General features: G+C 28.8%; 1 protein-coding gene across 4 annotated transcripts in view; it reads right to left on the bottom strand.

Moving 5' to 3' along the window:
• The window catches only part of LOC100200874 (centrosomal protein of 135 kDa), a 77,713-nt gene that overhangs the window by 45,778 nt on the left and 5,098 nt on the right, over positions 1 to 26,837 (bottom strand). For all 4 annotated transcript variants that reach the window (XM_065814686.1, XM_065814683.1, XM_065814685.1 and 1 more), the window contains exons 3-4: positions 17,800 to 17,928; positions 3,650 to 3,931 (exon numbers count right to left, since the gene is read on the bottom strand). In XM_065814686.1, the coding sequence (XP_065670758.1) occupies positions 3,650 to 3,931; positions 17,800 to 17,928 (411 nt within the window). The remainder of the gene's footprint in view (positions 1 to 3,649; positions 3,932 to 17,799; positions 17,929 to 26,837) is intronic.

Here is a 26,837-nt window from a genome sequence, read left to right as displayed (position 1 = left end):
TCAATTTATTGCCTTTCTCTTTGTTCTATATCGCTCTCCTTCATCTCAAGACTGCACTCTTTTTGATGTTATTTCTAATCAAATTGACCAAACCCTCTCTCTTTATCCATCAGCTAATATAGTTGTTGTCGGTGACATTAATGCTCATCACACTGAATGGCTTGGTTCTAGTGTCAGTGACTCTGCAGGAATTAAAGCCCACAACTTTTGCCTTTCTCAATCCCTAACTCAAGTAGTCAACTTTCCAACTCGCTTTCCAGACAACCCAAATCATTACTTTCTCTAATCGACTCATGTCTTGTTCCTGATCCTAGCCAGTGCTCAGTTTCTCCACATTCACCCTTAGGTGCTTCTGGTCACAGTTTGATCTCTCTAAGACTTTTACCTCATTCTTCTTCATCATCTGAATCCCCTTATCATCGTACCTCTTACAATTACCTTAAAGCTGACTTGGACTCTTTCTGTGATTTTCTTCGTGATGGCCCTAAGGTAGAAATTTTTTGTCTTCCTGTTGACAAATGTGCTTCTTACATAACTTTGGTGGATTCAGGCTGGCATGGAAATTTGTATTACCTATTGACGATATCAGGTCAAGCCTCACTCTGCTCCATGGTTTTCCTCACATTGCGCCGCTGTGATCGCCAATCGAAACCGTTACTTCCATATTTATCAGCAAAACAATTCTCCAGAAAATAGACATCTATTTATTATTGCTAGAAACCATTGTAAAAAGGTTTTGCCTAACACCAAAGCACGTTATTCTCAGGTCATTAAATCTCATATTTCATCACAAAAATTAGGCTCTTGTGACTTCTGGAGAATCTTTAATAGTATCAATAATAAGGGCAAATCTGTAATTCCACCTGTTTTGTATGGTTCAGACTTTATCACCTCACCTAAAGACAAAGCTGAATTGTTTGCTAAGAACTTTTCATCAATAACATCTCTTGATTCCACTAGTTGCGTTCTACCTGATATAGCCAACAAACAGGTTTAACTATTGCTTGACATTCATATCACTCAAGCTTCTGTATCTAAAGTGATTTTCTGTGAAGACTCTTCTAAAGCTTGTTCCCAAGACAACATACCTGTTATAGTCTTGCAGAAGTTTTCTCCGGAGCTGTTGTCTATACTCTCAAAACTATTCAACAAGTGCTTATCAGAGTCTTGTTTTCCAGCCTGCTGGAAAGCGGCATCTGTTATCGCTATCTTTAAAAATTCTAGAGAGTGATCTGATTCATCTAACTACCGTCCCATTAGTCTTCTTCCTATTATAAGCAAGATTTTTTAATCTTTAATTAACAAACACTTAATTTCTCATCTTGAATCTAATAATTTACTTTCTGACCATCAATATGGATTTCGATCTTCTCGTTCTAGAGCTGATTTGCTAACAGTAATAACCAATAGGTTTTATCGTGCATTAGATAAAGGTGGAGAAGTTAAGGCCATCACTCTTGACATTTATAAAGCTTTTGATAAAGTTTGGCATGCTGGTCTTCTCCATAAGCTTTTATCTTAAGGTGTATCTGGTAACATCTTTAAGATTATTGAATCCTTCCTTTCCAATCGTAGTATAAAGTTTTCCTCGATGGATAGTACTCTTCTTCTTATTCTGTAACTTTAGGGGTTCGTCAAGGTTCTAGAAATCTGTTGAAAAATTAGCATCTGCTAAGGTTGCATATCTTTTTCTAGCTCGACACTTTCTTACTTCAGATTCTATTCTCTATCTCTATAAATTTCAAATCCGGCCTTGTATGGAATACTGTTGCTATATCTGGGGCAGATCTTCTTATGATGCGCTTTCTCTTTTAAACAAGGTGCAAAAACGCATTGTAAACATAGTTGGTCCTGCTCTAGCAGCCAATCTCCAACCATTATCACATCGTCGTAATGTTGCTTCTCTTTCTCTTTTTTATAAATACTATAATGGGCACTGCTCTAAAGAACTAGCATCTCTTGTGCCATCTACTAAAATTTATTCTTGTGTTACTCGTCATTCACTTAAGTTTCATCCTTTTTTTGTGACTGTTCCTAAATGCTCCAAAAACTCTTATTCCTCTAGTTTTTTTCCTCAAACATTAGTTCTTTGGAATTCACTTCCTTCATCTTGCTTTTCTGATTGATATATTTTGCAATCTTTTAAGTTGTCTGTTAATGGCTATCTTGCTCTACAATCTTCATCTTCTCTCTTCCAGTAACTTCCAACTTTAATTAATGGTTGCTTGCAGCCTTGTTTGAAGCGAAGATGTCAAGCCTCATTTTACTCCATATTTTTCACCATTGAGCAGATACTTTATTAACTATTTATTTCATCTTTTTTACAAGAACATCTCTTTTAAGAACAAATGTCCTTTTATTGTTCCAAGAAGCCAACGTAAAAAGATCCCATCTGAATTTAAGCTCTGTTATTCTCAATATACTAAATCTTGTATCTTATCTCAGATGTTAGGTTTTACAGACTTTCGGTTAGTCTTCAACAATGTCATTAACAAAAGTAAGTCTAACATTTAAGCTCTAATTCATGGGTCTGATCTTTTTACCTCTTCCTGGAAAAATGTAGACTTATTTGCAAAGAAATCTTACTCTAATTTGACTCTTGAATCTAATGGCCATACTCTTTCTGCCAGTTAAACAGATTAACCCATTGCTAAACATCCAAATCACTCTGGATTCCAATGCTAAAGTTAATTCTCAATAAAAAAACTTCCACAGTTTGTGCTCCAAACAAGATTTCCATCATAGTCTTAAAAAAGTCATTTTCCGAACTCTCTTCAATTTTTCTAAACTTTTAAAAAGTGCTAAATAATTGGTTCCAGTTTTTCAGAACTCTAGAAAACACTTTGACCTCTCCAACTATCCTACAATTATTCTTCACTCTGTAATTAGTTTCTTTATATAAAAGCTTTGAGACTATTTAATTATTTCTTTCTAACTGCATTATTAAAGTTATTCTTGAAGGTCTACACTCTTCTTTATTTCAAATAACTTTAAGGATAATACAAATTTCTATCTTTGCTCCTGTATTGTTTCTTATCTATAATATCAATCTTCATAAAAATTTTACATCTAAAGTGGCTCTATTTGTTAATGACTTAACTTTATATTCTTTTCTTGACAAAAAATCTTTAACTTTTGTTAGACAACAAAACTCATTTATTTACTGCAAAAAAATATTGCGATATTGTTGGCATTCCTATATCGACAATTAACAACCCTCTTAATTACAAACAAAGTCTAAAAGCACATTGTAAATATTATTAAACCTGCTTGATCTGCTAAACTTGAACCACTTTCCTATTGTTGTAAGGTTGCATTTCTTTCTTTTTTCTACAAATACCATAATGGTCAATGCTCAAACAGGCTATGATCTCTATTACAATAAACTAAAACTCATTCTTGTTTGTTTCTTATACAACAAGTTGCATCCTTTTACTGTATCTGTCCCTTCATGCTATAAAAACTTTTATTAATCCAGTTTTTTTCTTTGCACATCAAAAAAACTCTATATATATATATATATATATATATATATATATTTATATATATATATATATATATATATATATATATATATATATATATAATAAAGTTATAAAGCACCCACAGTGTACATAGTATAAAATAAAGCTTAGAAAAATTTAATTACCTTTTTAAGCTTATAAATTTTTTTATTTAAATCAGCATTTTTCAATAAGTTCTCGTTTGACTCATTTTGAAGATTATTTATTTGCCCGTCAACCTCTCTATCACCTTTATATTTTTCTTTTTCAATGTTTTTGTAAACTTTATTTAAAACTACCAATTCTGAACACAGCTCTTCATTTCGTTCTTTCAATGCTTTATTCTCTGCTAAAACATCAGAATACATTTGTTCAGCTTGCTGTTGTTTTTTTTCCATATCCCTGTTTGCTTGCTGCAAATAATCTACCTAGAAAATATTTTTTGAAATTTACTTATAAAAAAATATATTATTACAACCCACTCTAATCCTAATTATTCTGAAAAACAAACTTAAACAAACAAGGTTGCTGTGCCACAACAGGATAGACAGGGTAGACAAAGTAGAGAGAGTTTACAATAGGATTGACAGCCTTGCTAGTTTATTATAAGGCTGAAAAATTATTAAAAGGAGTTTTGTTTACGAGCCACAGAGTGTGGCATGACACCACTGAAAATATATATTTTTATAATATATATATCAATGAAAAAACCTGGTCTAACAAGAATTTGCCTTAAGTTATTTTTCTTTCAGGTCAGGCTAAGCTTGTTAATGATGACTTTTCGTCATCACAAGTTTAAAACATATTAGTTATAAGAGTATTAGTAGAAATTTCAACTTTTATTTTCAATATACATTATATTAATATATGTTATAATAATATTTACAAAAAAATTTGTAGTAGCATAGGCTAGACTTCCAGGAGATTGTTGTTTTATCACAAAACTTAGAGCAAAATGTGAAAATATATCAAGTTAAATGTAATTATAAAAAGTTATTATATATTAGGTACAACTAGAGTTGTAAAAAAGCATGTTTTTTTCCTTTGGCATTATTTTGGGTCAAAAAAAAAAAAACATGTTTTTTTAGGTTTTTTTGGTGTTTTTCTACTTTTTTTAAAGCAAGTTTTAGTGTTTTCATAAGTTTTCTTTTATTCTAGCATATTTTTAGTCCATGATCATTAAAAGCACAATTACATGTATAAACACTTATTTAACTTATATTTTTAATGAAAAATTGAATCAGCTATAAGTTAGCAACAGGGTTGGCCAAAACCCAGATTTTTTTTAAAAAACCCGGCCCAGTGGGTTTTTTTTGGGTAATTTTGGGTTTTTTTGGGCTTTATTTTTTTTTATATTCATTAAATTTTTTTTTGTTTAATAATATTGAAAACTAAACAGGGCTAGAATTTAGCATACTGAGATGATTGTTAGTTTTTTTGTTAGTTTTTTTTTTTCTTTTCTAATTAAGCATTTTTTTTTGGCCATTCTTAAAAGTAATGTTTTTGTCTAAGTTTTTTATTAGGGGTCATAAAGTATGTCACGCTAAACTTATCTTTTGAATAGAAGTATAATCTTTGCTATTTTGCGCAGAGATTTTATCGTGCTTTTGATTTTAAATTACTCTAAATCTCTGCATGGAAGCCAATATTATTTTAAAGTTATATTTAGTTTAATTTACTGAATGGGTAAAGTATATCACAGTAAATTTACCTTTAAACTAAATTAAAACAACCAGTTAAGTTACTACAGTAACTTACATTAGTTTATTAGTTGAGTAAATTACTCAACTAATAAACTTACTTAATATACTCAAAGACTCACAAAAATTAGCCATATAAATGTTTATATTTATATCTTAAATGTTGTTAACACATAATATAAGCTTCTAACTGAAAATTATTTTAACAAGAAATCTCGAATAAAATATAAACAACATGATACCATTTTTTTATATTTTATTTAAAGCATTATTAAGATCAAACATTTTCTATAATATTGTGTCTAGCGTAATGGTACAGTTGCTTTAATTTTTTATCTTAAAGGCACGGTAGTAAAGTTTGATTGGTTTATTTTAAGTCACGGCTGCAAATATTATTGGTTGATTTTAAAAGTTTATTTGTAGAAATTTTAAAAGAATTGCAGTTTTATATTGTGCATTTAGCATTATGGTATCTCATTGGTTCATCTTTCACGGTGATGTGGCATTGAACCCTTCATTTAAAAATATACTTATTTTAATTTTTTTAACTATTTTTTAATGAAAGTTTTTATTATTGTTGTATATCGAAACTTACATCGATTCAATTATTATTAACATACATCGACTAATATAGGGATAGGCGCAGTGTGTGTACATACATCCACTGATATAGGGATAGGCGCAGTGGAGTGCACATACATCAATTAAGGGTTTTGGTTTGGGCATGCATTCTTTAAATTAAATAAAAAAAATCAACCAATCAGAAATCACTACCCTGACTTTAAGAAAAAAATTAAAGCAATGGTACTAGACACAGCATTTCTATAAATACGCAAGTTGTTTTTTGGAATTTTTTAAAAAAGAAATCTATTTAAACAAAAGAATTTTAGTCCTTCTAAAATTCTCTTATTCAAATAATTTTGCAATTGAAATTTGAAATTGAAAAAAATTTTGAAAAATTTAAAAGAACTTTAACGTTCAATAAATATAAGTTTAATTCTGAGCCATCCGTAATACCCAGCATAGCATGAACTGTTGTTTAAATTTAAACATATATCTAGCTACAGTAACAATATCAGATTTATAACATAGTGCAAATGAGGAAGAAAGTTTTATTTAAATCATAAACTTTTTGAATAGTTAATTATATTTTTTGTTATTGAAATTAGTTTTAAAAGTAGAAACATTCTATTGCAAACATCAAACCAGTGATTGCAAAAGTTAAAATAAAAACTAAATTATAAAAAATTAAAATTAAAATCAAAAAATTATTTTAACTCTGTTCAAAGTAATTTTTTCTAAAAAAATTATTTAAGCATATTCTTAACTTTAAGGAAATTAAGTTTAAAGGATTTATTAAACCAAACATTTTTGTTTCACTTTTTATTGCAAAACAACTTGAACAAAAAAATTGAATAAAAACATCAACTTAAAAACCATTTAAAAGAAAAACTTACGCTTAAATTTTTAATAGTACAATAGATTAAGAAACAATAAATTATAAAAAATGTTGTATCTAATGCTTTTTTTGCTTTGATCATATGGTCTGTAGGCATATTTTTGCGCAAATATGAAGTTTTATTTTATTAAGGTTATTAATTGTATAAAACAGTTTTTTTATATTAACACAAGCTCTTTATATTGTTAAAAATACTTTGCAATTTCAAACTTTGCAGTTTATTTTATTGTTGTTTTATAGCTTTTTACAATACTCTTTAAAAATATCAAATGTTTTATTGTCAGCATGAAGGTATAAAATAGTGACAAATTAAAGTTAATCTATGACTAATTAAAGTAGTTAAAATATTTTAATATTTGTGTTTTTACTTTTAGTTTTTGCTTTTACTTTTTTAAGTATCATGTAAAGTAAAAACAATTACTAAAAGTAATGTCTTAATAGTATTAAATACGTTCCTCGCACATTACACTAACTGCAACCATACTTTAAATTATAACTTAAGCTGTAAATTATAACAGTAACTTATGCTATTTTAAACTCCACCAAACAAGAAAATTATAATATTTAAATATAAGACATCATATATTTAAAAAATAACAATTATGAACTATAGTACAAAAGATACAATTTTATACTAATGCAACCCCTCCCCTCCTTATTACTTTATTTAAAATATATTCTATATTTTTTTAAAAATTTATAACAACACCTCAAATTATTTTCAAATTTTTTTTTATTACAGTTTAAAAAATAATTTAAAACTGTACTATTATTATATATTTATAAAATAAAAATAAAATCCTTGTCAAACCTATATGTATTGATTTATTTTAGATTTAAAAATAATACATTTTATGATTAAAAATGAAAATCAAGAATTTATAGACATGATCAATTCATTGAGACCAGGATATAATCCACCTAATTGTAAAATGCGTGGAGGAGAGCTCTTAGAAAATGTTTATGAGGAAGTAAACAACAAAATAATGGATTAACTTACACAAGAAGAGAAAATAATAAAAAATATGCAAGATGGATGGAGTAGTGCTACTAACAATCCCATTATTGCTCATAGTGCATATGACGGACTTAAGTCTAAAATTTTATGCATTACTGAAAAAAACAGCCAAGTATTGTACCAAACTCCTTTGTAATGTTATTAAAGATCTTAAAGAAACATGCAACAAAGAAGTATTTGCTGTGGTAACAGATAATGAAAATAAGATTTAATCAAAGAAATACATCCAAATCTTTTAACATAAGGGTTTTCAGAGCAGAAATATTTTTACAATACACATCAACCACATATACCATTATTTTGTATTTGTAAATTACAAACTTCAAGTATAAAAAATACATAAAAGTTTAAGATTTACTATTCAATTTTTATTTTAAGGGATGGTTATAGCTCCTGATGATATAACTATCAAAATCAGAAAAATTATTAAAAATTGAGCAATGTTTAGAGAAGCTAACAGTCTTCAAAACCAACTCAAAATATTTGGTGTTGTTTTAGATCAAGTATTTAATTTTTTTTAACTTAAAGTTTTTGTTACATAATAAGACTTTGTCGGTGTAAAGGAAAATTAATAAAAATAAAAATATTATGATGATTAAATAAATAAAAAATAAAATTTTTTCTAGATGCAAAGTGACAGCTGTCACCTAACCAAATGTGTTGAGTTGTAGCTCTCACTTCTGAACAACCATGAACTAAGTCATCACCACACAGCTATCAAGAAGACATCTAATAATGTTATGACACCTATCCATTATCTTGCATACCAATTCTTGCTTTTGGGGTAAAAATAAGTTTTGCATTAAATATTAAAAAAATTTATTTTCACATATATGCTAATCAGAATTGTTTTTTCTTTTCGTAGGCAAAAATCTGCCAATTGAAAATGAAGGTGAGGCTGAAGAATGGCTTTACAATCATTATCCTGACTTTGTACCTGGGTTGATCCTGCTTAAATTAAAGGAATATAGTGTGTTTCCTCAAAGGATGTTGAGAGATCAAATTATATTAACAATATTGTGCAGCGATTGGTGGTCTATCATTAAACAGAAAAATGAGAAACCAGTTCAGAAAAATTGCTTGAAGGATTTTGCAAATTTATTTCTAAACTTTCAAGATGTCCTGCTAGCTCAGGATCAATAGAAAGAATATTTTCCTCGTTTGGTTTTATTTGGTCAAAAGTAAGAAATAAGTTAAGAAGTGAAAAGGCTAAAAAGCTTGTACAAATATTTAGACAGTATCAAAAATAGATAGTTGTTTTTGTAAACGCTATATCAAAAATATAATTAGTCTTGTCAAAGTGTATTTATTCTAAAAAATCTAATTAAACCTAATTTGTTTGGTTTCCAAAATAAAATTGTGTTTAATAAAAATAATATTGCGTTTGAATAAAAATTTCCCTTACAGCTAGCTCTATAATATATTTATGTTTTCAGAAATGTTGGTTAATAATAGTATATATTAATAACAAAATAGTTCACAAAATTATAAAATGTCTCAAAAAAACCCAGATTGCCTAGGTTTTATTGGGTTTTTTTAGGCGGGTTTTATTGGCAAGTATTTTAAGTTATATATTAGTCATATATCTATATAGTTATATATATTAGGGTGCCTTTAACCCTATTTCATATACACCCTGTATATGAGGATTAAAGGCACCCTAATATATATAATAATATTATATATATATATATATGTAATAATAATATATATATATATGTAATAATAATATATATATATATATATAATAATATTATATATATATATATATATATATATATATATATATATATATATATATATATATATATATATATATATATATACAATAATATTATTTATATATATATATATAATAATAATATATATATATAATAATATTATATATATACATATATATATAATAATATTATATATATATATATATATATATAATAATATTATATATATATATATATATATATACAACATATATATATATATATATAAATACATAATGTATATATATACATATATATATATATATATATATATATATATATATATATATATATATATATATACAATAATATTATTTATATATATATATAATAATAATAATATATATATATATAATAATATTATATATATACATTTATATATATAATAATATTATATATATATATATATATATATATATATATATATATATATATATATATATATATATATATACAACATATATATATATACATACATAATGTATATATATACATACATAATGTATATACATATATACATACATAATGTATATACATATATACATACATAATGTATATACATATATGTAGCTCTTTTTGCTGATAACTCAACTTTAGACTCCTATCTTAAAAGAAGTCTTCTCATTTTGATCGCTTAGAACAGGCAGTCAATCTTGAAACTGATCTCACTTCTGTAACAGATTAGGGCTCTTGGTGGTTTGTAAATTTCAACTCCTGTATGGAATACTTTTGTCATACTTTTGCTGATTCTTTTAATGATGCTCTTTCTCTTCTAGACAAGGTCCAAAAATGCATTGTAAGCGTAGTTGAACCCAGTCTATCTGAGTGGGTCCAACTATCTAAGTTTCATTTATTTACTATATCTGTTTCATTTATTTACTATATCTGCATGCTCTAAAAACTTTTATTCGTCTAGTTTCTTTGCTCATACAACCTAAAATTCTTTGACAACCAGTTCCTTAACTCATACAACCTAAAAGTCTTTGACAACCAGTGCCTTAACTCTATTCTTTTTTTTCCTAGTAACTCCCAACTTAATCAGGTTGCTTTCAGACTTGTGAGAAATGAATCAGAATAATATATATATTATATATATATATATATATATATATATATATATATATATATATATATATATATATATATATATATATATATATATATATATCAAATATTAAATGTAATTAAATATAATAAATGTAAATAAACAATGTTTATTGTGTCAATATAAATCTAATACCAATTAACATAAAATTGAGGAAGATAAAATTATTTAAGAAGTTTTTATACAGGACTGCTCCAACTTTGTTAATCTTTAAGCATACCAAAATAAAAAGAATTTCAGTAAATTTCAGTATTAATTGTCCTATTTAAATCTGAAATTAAAATATGAATTAAAATATAAAATTAAAAATATTATTTAAATCTGGAGTTAAAATATTAAAGTTAAACTTAGTAGATTTTTATTTTTTTTGTTTTTTTGTTATTCACCTCCTCAAGGCCAAGAAGGCCACTACAGATGAGGAGGCTACTTAATGGTGGTTATAACCCTCTCTCAACTCTATAACTCCGAAACACGAACCTCAACGAACAAGGCCGCTGCGCGGAGAAACAAGTTGAGCGCGGTACTACCAGGGACGTGGTGGGGATCGAACTCGGAACCTCTTGCTTATGAAGCGAGCGCTTTACCACTACACCACTATCGCAATTTTTCCCCCATTACCGCTAGATTTCCCCCTCAAAAAAAAAAAATGGACCCCTGCATTTTTTCCTAAAAAACAAGAACCAAAAAAACGTATTACATCCCTTACAACCGAGTAAAAGTATGGTTGTAACGTGTTACAACCATGCTTTATCATTATAATAATTATAAATAATTGGATAGCAAATAACTTATTTTTTAAAATATGTTTTTTCGAGAATGCTTCTTTTATTATGGTGTTATAAGACAATGTTCTGGGTAATATAAAGATAAGTCAAACAAAATTTTTTATAAAATTTTTCATTAACTAAGGACATTAGTACAATTACAAATACATTTATTAACATCATTTTTCATATTTTTTTAAAATTTTGCATCTTAAGAAAGATATTTTCTCCAGTTGTTGAAGTACAATTATTTACTGCTATTAATTGTTCATAAACACAACTCTCTTTAGTGTATTTTGTAACAACTGAACATTGATCTACTAAGTTAATATCTTGGATGGAATCTAATTGTATACTTATTTCGGCTTTATTTATTCCATTTGAGAGAATTTTTTTTATTAAAAAATTAATAGTATTAATAACAGAATTTGCTGTAGTTTTAGATAATAGTGTTACGAGATTACCCCTGGCCTTGCTGGTGCACGTTTACTTGATTTTGTATTAAATTTACTGAATATGTCTTTGTCGTTGGTTTTTTTAAATGCATGCTTCAGTACATGTAGTATGAAGTAAAGACACTTCATGTTCTGAAATTCTTTTGATAAACAAATTAGCATTTTTAATAACAAAACCATTTATAAAAACAGTGTTATCGAAATTTGTACTAAAACCTAAACAAAATGATAAATAAAACTTATCCCCTTCAACATTTAAAATTAACCAATTACGTCAAAGACTGTCTCACCTAAAATATCCTTTTTTGATCATTTAAGTTATATCTAAATAATCAAGGTTGAATGGGATGAAATTTGAAAAACTGAATTAAATTTTCAATTATCGGTTAAACTTTTATTGTTTTGATTTGATCAATTAACAAAGTTCAGACAACAAGAAATAAATAAATTTAATGAAATGCTGTGATGAAGAGAAAGAACAGAAAAATAACTTGACTTTATTTGTTGTCCAAAAGACCCACAGGGATATTAGGCTGGTAGGCCCACCAGGATATTTCTCGTATCCTGGTGGGCTAGTTCTGTACTGCTCAGTGTTATTGCAAAAATATTTAAACAGTAGAGTATATCTCAAGGAAACAAAAGAAAAAGAGCTGCAACTACCAACATTTTTTTTGTTTACTTATTAAGTTATAACTTTGAGTGAAAAAAAAATGTTTTTTAGGAAATTTATGGGTTGAAACATTTTAAAAGTTTAAGCTCTTTTGATCTATAATCATGTATAAATTAAGGACATTTTTTATTTTATTTAAAACAATTTAAAGCAAACAGACTGAGCAAAGTCCTAAAGAAGTTCAAAAGAGACTTTATAAAAGTCTTTATAAATTCTAATATAAAATTCTGTATAAACAAAAAGAAATTTTTTTTAAAACACAAGAAGAAGTTGTAGCAGTTGTAGCAAACAAAATTTTAAATTAATGAATTTAGTACTTCTTGCTTCGAAAATTTTTTTTATTCTTTATAGTCAGTTGATAGTGGCTTAAGAGTTTGCAAAAATATTGTATTTTTAATGGTTTGGTACACCAAACCATTAAAAGTGTTGTCAAAAATTACATTTCAAAAAAATATTGTCAAAAATTACATTTCAACCAGTTTCAACTGCATAAGATTTAACACAAAGACAAGTTATAAACACCTGGTTTGCTAAGGCATGGCTTTAATAACAGCTTTGTATTCGAAAAACAACATAGAAACAGATTTGTAACCAAACTTCCGATATACTTTTATAAGTTTTAGACTTATCCCAGGTATCCACAGTAGCAAAACAATTTTCAGATCATTAAAGGAGGTAGGTTTTTTTGTTTCAGATAAAGGTTTTTGTTTTAAATTTTTGAACTATTTGTTTTAATTTAAAGTTTTCGTAACCATTTTCAGCAAACAGTTGTATTAGTAAACCAATTTCTTGTTGTAAATATTTTTTACTGCAAACCTTCAAGCCTCTATGAATAAAACCAGCAAAGATACTTTCAAGAACTTTTGGATCATGTCTCAAATTCGGTTTAATTTGAATATTGGTAATTGCTGTATTCCGGTGAATCTTGAAATCGTACCCACCATTTTTGTCAAAAACTTATTTTTAAGCATTTTGTCAAAAACCTTATTTTTAAGCATTTCTGTGTTTGATTTTTCTTTTTCTTTGTTTTTATACTTAAAAGTCTTTAAGAAATATGTATACTATTATGATTATGTTAACAATTATAACAAAAGTATCTTTATCATATTTTAGGCCACCTGAATGGTAATATATTAGGGTGCATCAAAAAACTACAATTTCTAAAAATTGCCTTGTCTGAGTTCACTAGATTTGAAAATTTTTTGAATAAAAAATATTTTTAGAGGTGCTCTAAGACCCTTGAACATTTAAAGGGTCCCTAACATATATATTATATATATATATATATATATATATATATATATATATATATATATATATATATATATATATATATATATATATATATATATATATATATATATATATATATATATATATATATATATATATATATATATATATATATATATATATTAGGTCAAAAGTAGGTCAACCTGGTACTCAAAAGAAGTGAAATTATGTAAAAGTTTTGAAAATCATATTAGTTTCATAAAAAACATATTGAAAAAAAATATCTTTACAAAAATGCTTTAAATGTTCAAGGATCTTGAGGCACCTCTAAAAATATTTTTTATTCTAAAATTTTTTAAATCTAGTGTTGTTTTATTATAAAGAACACATTTAGAACTCAGACAAAGTAATTTTTAAAAACAATTGTTTTTTGATGCACCTAATATATATACATATAATAGGGTGCATCAAAATATATACATATTGTTTTTTGATACACCCTAATATATATACATGCAGCAATAAGTTTGAAAAATATATAATGATTTACAAAAAGCTATACTTTAGCTAAAAGTATGTGATAATTGCTACTTCTCATTGAATATATATAAAATATGAGTTGTAGGAATATAATCTTTCATTTAAAACACTCATAAGCAATTTATTTTCATAAAAATAAATACATGAACTCAACAAATTTGCTACTTCTATGCTTGACACCTGTGCGTGACCATACATGGACTGCATTTAAACGATTGCTGCAATTCTGTGGCTTTCTATAAATCATTAATAATATGTAAAATATTATTTAAAAAAAACATACTTAGACAGTTGTAGACAAATGTACAATAGAAAGGAATATGTGTACCTACTTCTTATGCATAAGCTTTAATTTTTAACTGGACATCTGTCCAAATTTTAATAATCTGATACTAACACTTAATCTTACTAGTTGAATCTTCCTTACTTCTCTCAGGTTATTATGGCTCAAAGTGTTCCAACCAGTACAGGAACCCTGTTCACGAAACCAACCAGTACAGGAACCCTGTGTACGAAATTATACAAAAAACATACTGGTAAAACAAATAATTTCAGAGAAAATGAGGTTGTTTTATCTAGTAACTACAATTTACATTTTTCTGTTCTGCACATTCTGTTTTAAACTTAATTTATTCTTTGATAATGTCACTAATGTATACCATTCTTTGTTTACAAAGTATTTATATAGACTAGAATTGAGATAAATTGAAGATGCCAGTTATGTTATTATGAAAATAATACCCAAAACATATTCAAGTTTCTGTGCGTGACTTTTTGGAAATGCCTCACATAATATTTAGTTGTCCATGTTCAGCAGATACACACTGTTTTTCTTTGAATGATGCAATAACATTAAGTATTCGTCTGCCATTAAGTTGGTTTCAAAAAGATTATAATTTAGAGAATTAAAAATATAATTTTTAAAAAACTTTTTCATAGTCCTCAGATAACTGATTTACATTTTGCTGATTATAACTTTTTAAAACAAGCTTGTGTTTTCAGAGTGAAAGTTCTTTGTGACATTTCATGTATTCCTTTAACCCATCTATACCTGCTAGTTATTATCTATACACTTAACTGGATATTTTCTAAGTTTAATGCATTTTAAAATGCTAGCTCCCTTGTTTATGTTAAACTATAACTTATTTTAAAGCTTTTTATAAAAAATTCTTTTTTTAATGATCTTCCTGATAATCTTACCTCTAAAGTAACCTGGTTCTAAAGTAACCTTGATATGAAGTAAGCTTGTTCTAAAGTAACTTTGTTATAAAGTAACCTTGTTTAATAATTGTCCAAATAAATATTCCATTCTTGAAAAGGTATCACTTTGTTAGAACAGAAAGTTCTGTGACAGATCAAGGTTCGCAATTTCTGGTGAGTTTTAACCCCAAAAAAACTCATTTGTTTAATGCTTATAATTATCATGATACGTTTAATAACATTATTTTGATAAGTTAACATCAACTAAGTTTGTTTAATTTTATTGAAGTTACTGTTTTTAGTATTAATGACATCCTTTCTCTCTTTTTCCTCTCTTTTCCAGGATGCTTTCCAGCATGCTTTCCAGGATAATTAAATATTTTTTAAGACTTCTGTCAAATGTCAGACTTCTGTCAACTATTTTAAGACTTCTGTCATTTTTTTACTCTTTAACTCTCTTCTATAATAACTAAAATAGTGATTTAATAAGTTAGTTAGTTAAATAGCCTTTTTGGAAAATGATTAGTAAAAAAAAGTTTTCTATAGCCTTGTTGCTTATATAGTTTTCTAATAACACCTAACTTAACGTGTTTGTCTGCAGCCTTGTTGGAAAAAAAATTTGTTAAGAAAAAGACAATACAATCACAATTGCATTGAATGTTGTTAGCAAAAAATAAATGAGGAAAAATCTTAAAGAGACATTTATTTAAAAGTTCTAAATTGATATACCTTTGTTCACTGTTTCTACAGCTGCTAAGCAACAGAGAAGCTAAGCAACAGAGGAACAGCTGCTAAGGAAAGAAATATACATTCAAAGAAATATATAAATACAAGAAGATAATAATGATGTACCAATTAAATATATTCTATCAATTTCTGATTAACCAGTAATAGTATCAGTACTTTTTCCTTAATTTACTAATTAATAATATTTTTTGATTGACTTGAATTTGACAATAAATTTCAATCAACTTACTATTTCCTACAACATAAAAAAAAAATTATCTGAGAAACATAAATTCAATACCTACCACATTAACAGGACTGTTAATAGACCTGTTTCTGAAACAAAATAAATTATTAAACTTATTAAGAAAAGTAAACTTATAAAAAAAAGTTTAGTTTAAACTAGCTAAAAATATGTTGAATCTAACCCAATAGTAGTAATAGTAGGTCTAGACTAAAATCCAAATCCATAGAAATATTTTATCTGCAAATAAGTTCCCCATTATTGCTGCATCAAGTCTACCAACTTTACAAAAGAACAATCATTCATAGGTTATAAGAATGTTTACACTGATTCGATAAACTATGTGGGTATCCCACATTCACCTTTTTACAAAGAAAAATGTTAATCAAATAAAAACATTATTCAAATTAAAGTTTTCAATTATTTTTTAAATTGACCTTGAACTTACTTTAAATAAAACTAGAGCAAATCAAAGCTTATTATTTATCTGGTTAATCATGGAAGCATACTTAGAATGGAAATTAACTGATTGAGATATCATTCCATATAAAAACACCCTCATATCTCAAAAAGGAATTATTTTTACTTTTAACACAGTCCATGATAAATAAATGATAGCTGTGAAAATTTCAAATAAAAACATTGGTTTTTGTTATATATAAATTTTCTTAAATTTTGGAATACTAATAGTTCTTTGCTTGAGGAACACAAATATAGCACTCAAGGGACTTTTTTTTTTTTTTTTTTTGTTATTCACCTCAAGGCCAAAAAAGCCACTACAGATGAGGAGGCTACTTAATAGTGGTTATAACCCTCTCTTAACTCTATAACTCCGAAACACGAACCTCGACGAACAAGGCCACTGCGCGGAGAAACAAGTTGATAGTCTCAAGAGTTGACTTGATAGTCTCAAGAGTGCTATTAAGTAAATAAATAACAAAATGAATGCTTAATTTTTGTAGATTTTGCTAAAAATTATCAATATGTTATTCAGGATATTCATGATAACATTATCACTATCACTGCTGTGATTTTCTCCAGTGCACTGGTGCAAAATTCAATGCTCACCTTTTGCAATTGTACTTTATTTTATAGAGAAAACATTTCTCACACAAAAAATTTTGTGTTACCTTTTAGCCAATATTGATTGAGGCATTGTTTACATAAGTTAAAAAAATATAAGTAGATATATAAAAGAAAATAATGCATCAAATGCAAAATACTTTTCTGATGGCTGTGCAACCCTATTTTAAAAATTTAAATCAATTTTTATTTTAAAATAAATCAATTTTTTATTGAAGTAAAGACTTTGATTTAAATGTTGAATAGGTATTTTTGATAAATTCAACTGTGATGATATCGATGAGACTGTTAAAAGACACGGGTCTTAAAAGAAAATATATAATAAAAATGTTTTGTTACCTGCATATTTAGGTGAGAAACAACTCTATCACTGCTACTTCTAAAATGATCTTTTAAAACAGCTTCAACAGGGCGTCCACCTTCTAGTACTTTCATCAAACGAGAAATTTCTTGATCGCGAAGTTCTACCTAGATTATAAATTTCTAAATATCTGTATTTTCCTTGAGAACTGTTTTCCAATTGCTGCTAACAAAAACTGAATTTGAAATACTTTAGGAAATTTAGTAAAGAAATATTATGTATTATATATGTCATTATTATCATATAATTATTAGAGCAGGGCTAACAATGCCATATATACATATATATATATATATATATATATATATATATATATATATATATATATATATATATATATATATATATATATATATATATATATATATATATATATAAAATAGATCATCCAGGTCATATTGAAAATCTGGAGAATTGTTTGGGCAAAATATCCAGAAAAAATCTTGAATATATTTTTTCCTTATTTTCCTCTTAATTTTGCTTTTGTCTAAATTATGCCTAATTTTTTTTCAAACTTTCAAATTTTTGTAAGAGTGATGAATAAAAAAGCCAAAAAAACAAACATATTGCACAAATACCTAAATTTGTATGTAAGGTAAACATTTTGGATATCCAGAAAAACTGTAAGTTGATTAAAATATATATATACGGTCAAGGTCAAAAAACTGGCTCAAGCTCCAATAAAATTTTTACCTCCAGCAGCTTCAAAGCCAATCCAGAAAAAACAAATCAAAATAATAAAATATATTATAAAATATCCGGTTATGGTGGTTATATCAAGATTGCTTGATATAAACTCATGTGCAGAAAATAGCCTCTCTACACTTGCTAGAGAAAGCTATAGAAGTGATTACTCTGCACATATCTGTATCCTTATTGGTATTCCACAATTCCCTTAAAAGCTGATTTCACTTTAAAATGTTTTTTTTTTTCGGGTTGTGACATTCGCCCATGAAATTTTTATTTAGAAAACATTTTATTTAAAAAATTAATTTTGGTCACACTTCTCTATTTTTTTTTTATCAAGCTCTTTTTCAAAATTGTCTAATTCTTCATCAGAACTAGATTTACATAAAACTGAATGAAGTGTTGTAGATGATTCAGCTGTTTTTCTAATTTTTTAACTTACTGTTAAAACTTTTGCATCTCTTTTTAAAGTTATTTTCTAAATAGATATTGTTTAGCCTTAAAAGCAATAGCTTTTAAGGCTAAACAATATTCTTGCATCAACATAAACTACTGCTAGAAATATATATATATCAATTTCTCAGTTTCTTTACAACATACCGGACCTTTGCCAAAAGTTGGGTAACTGTTGTGGAGAACTGTGGCTAGACTTTATTCCCAAATTGCTGCACTATCTTGTTTGTATTCTGTCATAAATGCTCCTTATGTTCCTCATCCTGTATAGCTTTATCCAGAGATGTAGTCAAGACAGTAAAGGCCAAGAACAAGACTAAGACCAAGATATTTAGGCTCAAGACCAAGACCAAGACTAAAGGCTGCAAGACCAAAAACAAAACCAAGACATCAAAAAATTAACCCAAGACCAAGACCAAGAAAGTTTTAACAAGACCGGAATCAAAACTTAGGTTTTAATAAGTCTAACACAATAAAACTCATGCTCACTCATGTAAGGGGTAAACAGATTCTATCAGTTAATCAGCTTTGCACACCTTCCTTATTTATCAAGCTGGCGTAGATGTATTTATAATACATTGTTTCCAGTTTAGAATGTCAAATGCTGGATCTTCTTAACTAATTGCATGGGTTTTGCTTGCGTCTTTGTTTTTATGACTAGACAATTCTTTCTATTATCTCTTAATGAAGGTAAAGCTCTAGAACTCAGTTTTATGGTACTGAGATCAACTGGTAGTCAGGTTTTCCAAACTCTGTTGTAGCTCTCAGAGAGACCGATTCTATCAACAGTTGTTTTTATGACTAGACAACTCATTCTATTATCTCTTAATGAGGGTACAGCTCTAAAACTCAGTTTTATGGTTCTAAAGCCTGCTGGTAGTCAGGTTTCCCTAACTCCGTCGTAGCTCTCAGAAAGACCAATTCTATCAACAGCTGTAAAATATTAGAGTACTAACAGTGCCATGTTGCGCATGGATGGTGTCCCTGTTTGTACTTTTGGTGTGTATTATTGAAGCTACATTTGGAGCCTTTGTTACGGCTTGGGGTTTATTAATAGAAATGAGGCAATTGCTTGGACTATTAGATAGTGTACTGAGTACTATCAGTGCTTTAAGAAATTAATTAATTTTACTATTAGATAGTGTACTGAGTACTATCTGTTCTTTAGTCAGTTTAAAAAATGACTAAAGTGTTAAAAACTATAAAACACAAAAAATCATTGTCATAACCAAGTTCTCTAAATCTATCAATCACTAATATTCGTGGTCTTTGAAGTAAATTTTCTTCTGTTGAGTCTTATCTCTTGCAAAGTTCATCAGACCTACATGCTTGTTGTGAGACAAATTTTAGTTCAGCTGTCTCGACTTGTGATGAGACAGATGAACTCAAATTAGATAGTGTTGATGACTATCTTCCTTCAATTAGTAAAGACTCCAGTAGCCACATGCTTGGCATAGGAATTTATATTCATAAGAATTCATCCATTTATTGGGAAACTAGGTTTGAATCCACAGACTATTCTTTTATGTGCTTTCGTTCAACTCCACTTCACTCTATTACCTTTCACTATGTTCTATATCGCTCTCCTTTATCTCAAGACTACACTCTTTTTGATGTTATTTCTGATCAAATTAACCAAGCTCTCTGTTTATCCTTTTGGCAATATGGTTGTTGTTGGTGAACTTATTGATCATCACAATAAATGGCTTGGTTCTAGTGTCAGTGACTCTGCAGGTGTTAAGGCTCACAACTTTTGCCATTCTTAATTTCTAACACAAATAGTCAACTTTTTAATTTGCTTTCCAAACAATCTGAATCATTTACTTTCTCTACTCGATTTATGTCTTGTTTTTGATCCTAGTCAGTGTTCAGCTTCTCCTCATTTACCTTTAGGTGCTTCTGATCACGTTTGATCTCTCTAAAACTATTATCTCATTGTTCTTCATCATCAGAATCCCTCTATCACCATACCTTATACAACTATTTTAAAGCTGACTGGAACTCTTTCCATGATTTTCTTTGTGACGGCCTGTGGGTAGAAACCTATCATCTTCTTGCTGACAAATGAGCTAATTATGCAACTTCTTCGATTTAGGCTGGCATGGAATCTTTTATTCCCTCCATGGAATCTTTTATTATCCTCCTTTTTATTCTACTCCATGGTTTTTCTCTTATGCTGCTTTGATTTCCAATCATGTTCATAACTTCTATATCTATCAGCAAAACGAGTCTCCAGAAAACACACGACTGCTAACTTGCTAGAAACCACTTTAAAAAATATTTTGCCTAACGCTAAAGCCCATTATTCTTAGGTCATGAAATCTTGTATTTCATTATAAAAATTGAGCTCGCAAGACTTCCAGAGAATATTTTACAGTGTCTATAATAAGGGCAAAACTTTTGTTTCACCTCTCTTATATTGTTCAGATTTTGTTACTTCATCTAAGGACGAAGCTGAGCTGCTTGCTAAACACTTTTCATCAATCTTATCTCTTGATTCTACTAATCACATCCTACCTGATTTAGCTGACAAACAGATTGATCCATTACTTGACATTCATATCACTCTAGCTTCAGTATCTAAATTAATTTCCTGCTTAGACTCTTCTACAGCTTGTGGTCTAGACAACATATCTGTTATGGTCTTGCAAAAGTGCTTTCCGGAGCTGTCGTCTACACTTTCAAAACTATTTAACAAGTCCTTATCAGAGTCTTGTTTTCCAGCCTGTTGGAAAGCGGCATCTGCTATCCCAATTTTCAAAAATTCTGGAGAGCAATCTGACTCGCTTAACTACTGTCCCATTATTCTTCTTTCTATCATAAGCAAGGTTTTTGAGTCTTTATTTTACAAACACTTAATCTTTTATCTTGAATATATTAACTTACTTTCTTATCATCAATATGGATTCCGATCTTCTCATTCTACTGCTGATTTGTTAACAATAATAAACAAAAGGTTTTATTGTGCATTAGATAAATAAGAAGAGGTTAGGCCTATCGCTCTCAAAATTTCTAAAGCCTTTGATAAAATTTGGTATGTTGGTCTTCTCCATAAGTTCTCTTTATACAGTGTATCATTTACGTATTATTATTGTTGAGAGAGGGAAGTTGTGGTGATCTACAGTTTATTATTAATAACTAATCCATTCATTGAGTTAACATTTTTTGTAAGAAAGTAAAGGTCTGAGACCAAGAACAATACTCTAGGCTTTCAAGACCAAGTCTTTAGGCTTCAAGACCAATACCAAGACCAAGACAGTTAAATATGAGTTTCGAGGCGTCTCAAGACCAAGACTTCGGTCTTGAGACCTACATCTCTGGCTTTATCTAGAAAATTTAATCATCTGAATTTTTATTTAAAAGTGTGATTGTCTCTAATGTTTTAAAGTAACTTTTAAAGTATTGTATACAGAAATATAAACTACGTGAAATATTACAAAAAACAATTTGATCAAAATTAATTTTTTTAAAAATGCCTGCATTTTTTTGAATGTTTACAAAAACAACTTTATATACATCAGCTCAAGTATAATTTATAAAATATTAAATTTCTAAATGCCTCAATGTGAGCATCAAATGCTTTACACTTAATCTATACATAATATATCAATAGTAATATCAATATCAAATTTTATTACTGTGAAATAATATTTACTGACCTCATTTAATTTGTATTAGCTTTAAGTACTATTAAATATGATTTTGATAAAATGGAAAGAACTAAGTGTAAAAGAAAAGCACGTGAAGAAAAGAGGAAGAATTCTATACAGACAAACCCAAGAAGGCTGATTTACCTTCTAAAATACCCACTGAATGAGCTTCCACAGAATCAACTTCCAAGTGTTGGCAGTGTGTTGAGACATTTGGAGTATACCCGGTCAACAAGGTGACAGAATAACAAAAGAATTGAATTTTCTCATGTTTGTCTTTTTAAAATTTAGCTCATGTTTTTTGTTTACTTTAGATCTGCAAGATTTAAACCAACCAAGCAGCTGGTTGCATGTCCACAAGCTCATGTAGGGTTTGATTTACTTTGTAGAGATGTACTTTGTTCTACAACAAGAAAAAAAACATTTTCTCATCTGTAGAAATCTGGAAGGGAGCTTCTGTAAGAGAAAAGATTCTAAAACTAGATCAGAAGTATAAAAAGATGCGAAAATTACACAGTTTAAACTGGGATTCAAGTCAAGATAGATTTGGAAAGACACAATTGGATTTTATTGAGGAAAGTAAACTGACTCTTTGATATTTCTGTTTCTAATATTTAGGATAAGATTGCTTTTGACTGTCTTCGTTTTAAGAATGCAAAAGATGATGATTTGCGTTTTCTACAAAGACCAAAAAGGTGAAAGGAAACAATATATTTCAGAACAATTAGACAAAAACTATCAAAAAGCCATGATTAACAAAGAACAAATATATCAGAGACTGTTGAGGATAAAAGAAACAGAAAAACAGAAAATCAATACATACTTTGCTCCAGCAGAAATGCATGAACAGGAAAAGTCCTTTGAGTATGAAAATTCTGACCCTGAATCTGATAATGAACCATCCTCTGAAAAAGATTTTGATTAGGAAAATATCAGTCCTGAAGAACTGATAGAACGCAAAACTGCAGCTGCTGCAAGATATAATGTTGGCATAAGACCTCAAACTTTAATAATAGCAGCTATATGTAAAATAGGTGGTGTAAATTTGGATGAAATCAACTTATCAAAAAGCACAGTCCATAGAAAAAGGTTTGGACAAGTTGAAGGATTAGGTGATCAGATAAGGCAGGACATATTTGACACATTGAAAAGAAAGAGTCTTCATTTTGATGGAAGCAGATAGAAGAACAGCTGAACATAACTGTCACAGTTGAAAGAATAGCTGTAAGTGTCACTTCCCCAGACATAGAAGATACAGATAACATACTCTTGGGAGTGGTTTAAATCAAGAGCTCCAAAGGTTGTGATCAAGTTGAAGTTATCCTTAACATGCTTAGATACTATAGCATTACAGATCAAGTTTATGCTATATGTTGTGACACTACACCATCAAATACTGGGATATTTTCTGGAGCTGTTGCCATTCTTGCCTCCAGTCTAGATATTTCACTTTTATGGTTTATGTGCAGGAGGCATATATTGGAAGTCCATATTTCACACTTCATAGAGATTTGACAGGTGAAAAAACAAAGGGTCCAATAAAAGGTTTGTACATAAGATTGAAAAAAGGATGGCAAGATGTTGAAGAATCTCTGAATATATATGATTTAGTGAAATTTGATTGGAATAAACTAGAAGTTGGTTCTTCTCTACATACCACAGCCAGAGCAGCCCTAGAGTTTGGAGAGCAAGCTATTACGTTAGGTACTTTTTCAAGAGGTGATTACAAGGAGCTGTGTGAGTTAGTGGCATTATACTTAGGTGGAGAAGTTCCTAACTTCTCTCTTCACCAACCAGGAGCCTGCCATGAAGCAAGATTCGTGGCAGATGCATTGTATCTTCTTAAACTCACAATGACTTCAAAGATATCTAAAGTCGTGAATGAAGAAGAGAAAACCATGGTGGAAACTGCTTCTTTATTTGTTGCAATCTTCTTAACTCCATGGTTTTTGAAAGCATATCTTACTAACAATGCTCCAAACAATAATCTTAATGCTTTTAAAGAAGTGTTTCATATTAAAGAGCAATATCCAGAGCTCAAAAGTATGCAAAGACACACATAGTATTTTACTGAGGAGCTAGTTTTATTGGCCCTAGTCTTGAAAGTTTCATATCATTTGCAAAAAACAGTATGTGCGTCAATGATTGTGCAGAGCGAAATATTCGGTTAATTCAAGATTTTGTGAACTCACACAAATCTGAGGTCATGAAGCAAAATGTAATGCTAGTTGCAAGAGACAACAGAAAAAAGCTCACATAGGAGGTAACAAAGAAACAACTTAAAACTGTATGAACTACTTGTTAAATAAAGATTTTTTTCCATTATATATTATTTGCTTGATTTCTGTCAAAAACCAATATTTACATCTATCTGTTTTAATGCAGATACAAACATTTTTTTATGATTTTTGGACTTCTAGGGTAAAGGAGAATGGGAAATAACTACAAGTTGAGATTCAAATATGTGTGAAATTTTGGGACACCCTAATATACATATATATATATATACATATACATACATATATATATATATATATATATATATATATATATATATATATATATATTGGGTTGGGGAATATATTCGTAGCGTTTTTATATTTTATTTTATTTTACGACGATTTGTTTCTCTTTGACAAAGTGTAAATATTCATTCGATAGAGCTCTTTCTGCTCTACAAAACTGTCTTAATTGTCTTTTGAAATAATTTAATTTTTTGTTACTTTTAAGGCTTAAAAATGGAATATCCAGGAGGTAAAAAACAACATTTTCGACACCTACTTTTCTTCGCTTTTCATCGAGGCCAAAAGGCTGCTGAAGCAACCCGGGACATTTGCAACGTATACGGAGATGGTGTCATAGGTGAGTCCACTGCACAAAAATGGTTTGCAAAGTTTAAAAATGGCGATTTTGACGCCGACGACACACCTCACAGCGGGAGACCTTCTGACTTCGACGAAGAGCGTCTCAAAGCACTTTTAAAGGAGGACGGTCACCAAACAAGTCGTGAATTGGCCGAAAAAATGAACTGTGATCATAAAACGATTCTCAACCATCTTCATTCAATGGGATTTGCTGAAAAATTGGGAGCCTGGATACCTCACGAGTTGAGCGAAGTAAACAAAGAAAATCGCCTTCAAATTGCTTCTCAACATCTTGCCCGCCATCGAGCAACACGTGGTCATAATACATTAATACGAAGCAAAGGAAGGAATGAGTGGCACCAGGAGATACGCCAAAGCCCAGAGTCAAGCGTGACCTTCATCCAAGAAGATCATGATATGTGTTTGGTGGGACTGGGAGGGCATGGTGCACTGGGAAATGCTCGATAGGAATGTCACGATCACCAAGGAGCTCTACATAGCCCAGCTACGCCGCGTAAATGAAGCTATTCAACTGAAAAGACCTCATCGACAAGGCCAAACCATACTCCTTCACGACAACGCCAGACCCCATGTTGCACAAGTCGTCAAAGCCACACTCCAAGAGCTCGAATGGGAGGTCCTTCAGCATCCGCCGTATTCTCCAGATCTTGCACCCACAGATTACCATCTTTTCCGATTTCTGAACCATATGAGGGGCGTTACCTTCGATAATGAAGAGGACCTTAAAAACTGGGTCAATAACTTCTTCGATACTAGACCGGACGACTTTTGGCAGAAAGGCATTGACAAATTGGTCGAGAGTATATTCCCCAACCCAATATATATATATATATATAAAAGTGTTTTTAAAATTAGTCGATAAATATTTAATCGAAGTAAAACTAAAGTTAGCTACAATTGCACAAAAAATATGGAAGGAATTATAAAAGGTCACAATAATGCTTTGTTAAACAAAAAAACAAAATAAAGAAATCCTAAAATGTTTATTAAAATTTCTCAAAAAAAAAAATCCTAAATGAAAAAATTACAGAAAATTGTAATTGTAAACAAAAAAACAATTATCCAATAAATGGAAGTTGTTTATCCAAAAATGTGGTATATAAATATGTTGTTTCCTCTAAGAATGTACCTAATAAACAATGTAGAATCAGAGGGTGAATGGAAAAAATGTTTCGCCAATCATAAGCAATCCTTTAAAAATAAAAAGTATTCAAAAGACAACATGCTGTCAAAATATATATGAGAGTTAAAAGATAAAAATATTGATGATTTTATACTGAATTGGTCCATCCTTAAAATAGCACATGCATATAACAATATATCCAAAAAATGCATGCTATG

Source organism: Hydra vulgaris, chromosome 12, assembly GCF_038396675.1.
Source record: "Hydra vulgaris chromosome 12, alternate assembly HydraT2T_AEP".
Classification (NCBI taxonomy): Eukaryota; Metazoa; Cnidaria; class Hydrozoa; order Anthoathecata; family Hydridae; genus Hydra; species Hydra vulgaris.
The sequence above is the reverse complement of the archived record's forward strand: the minus strand, read 5'-3'. Positions and strand labels throughout refer to the sequence as shown.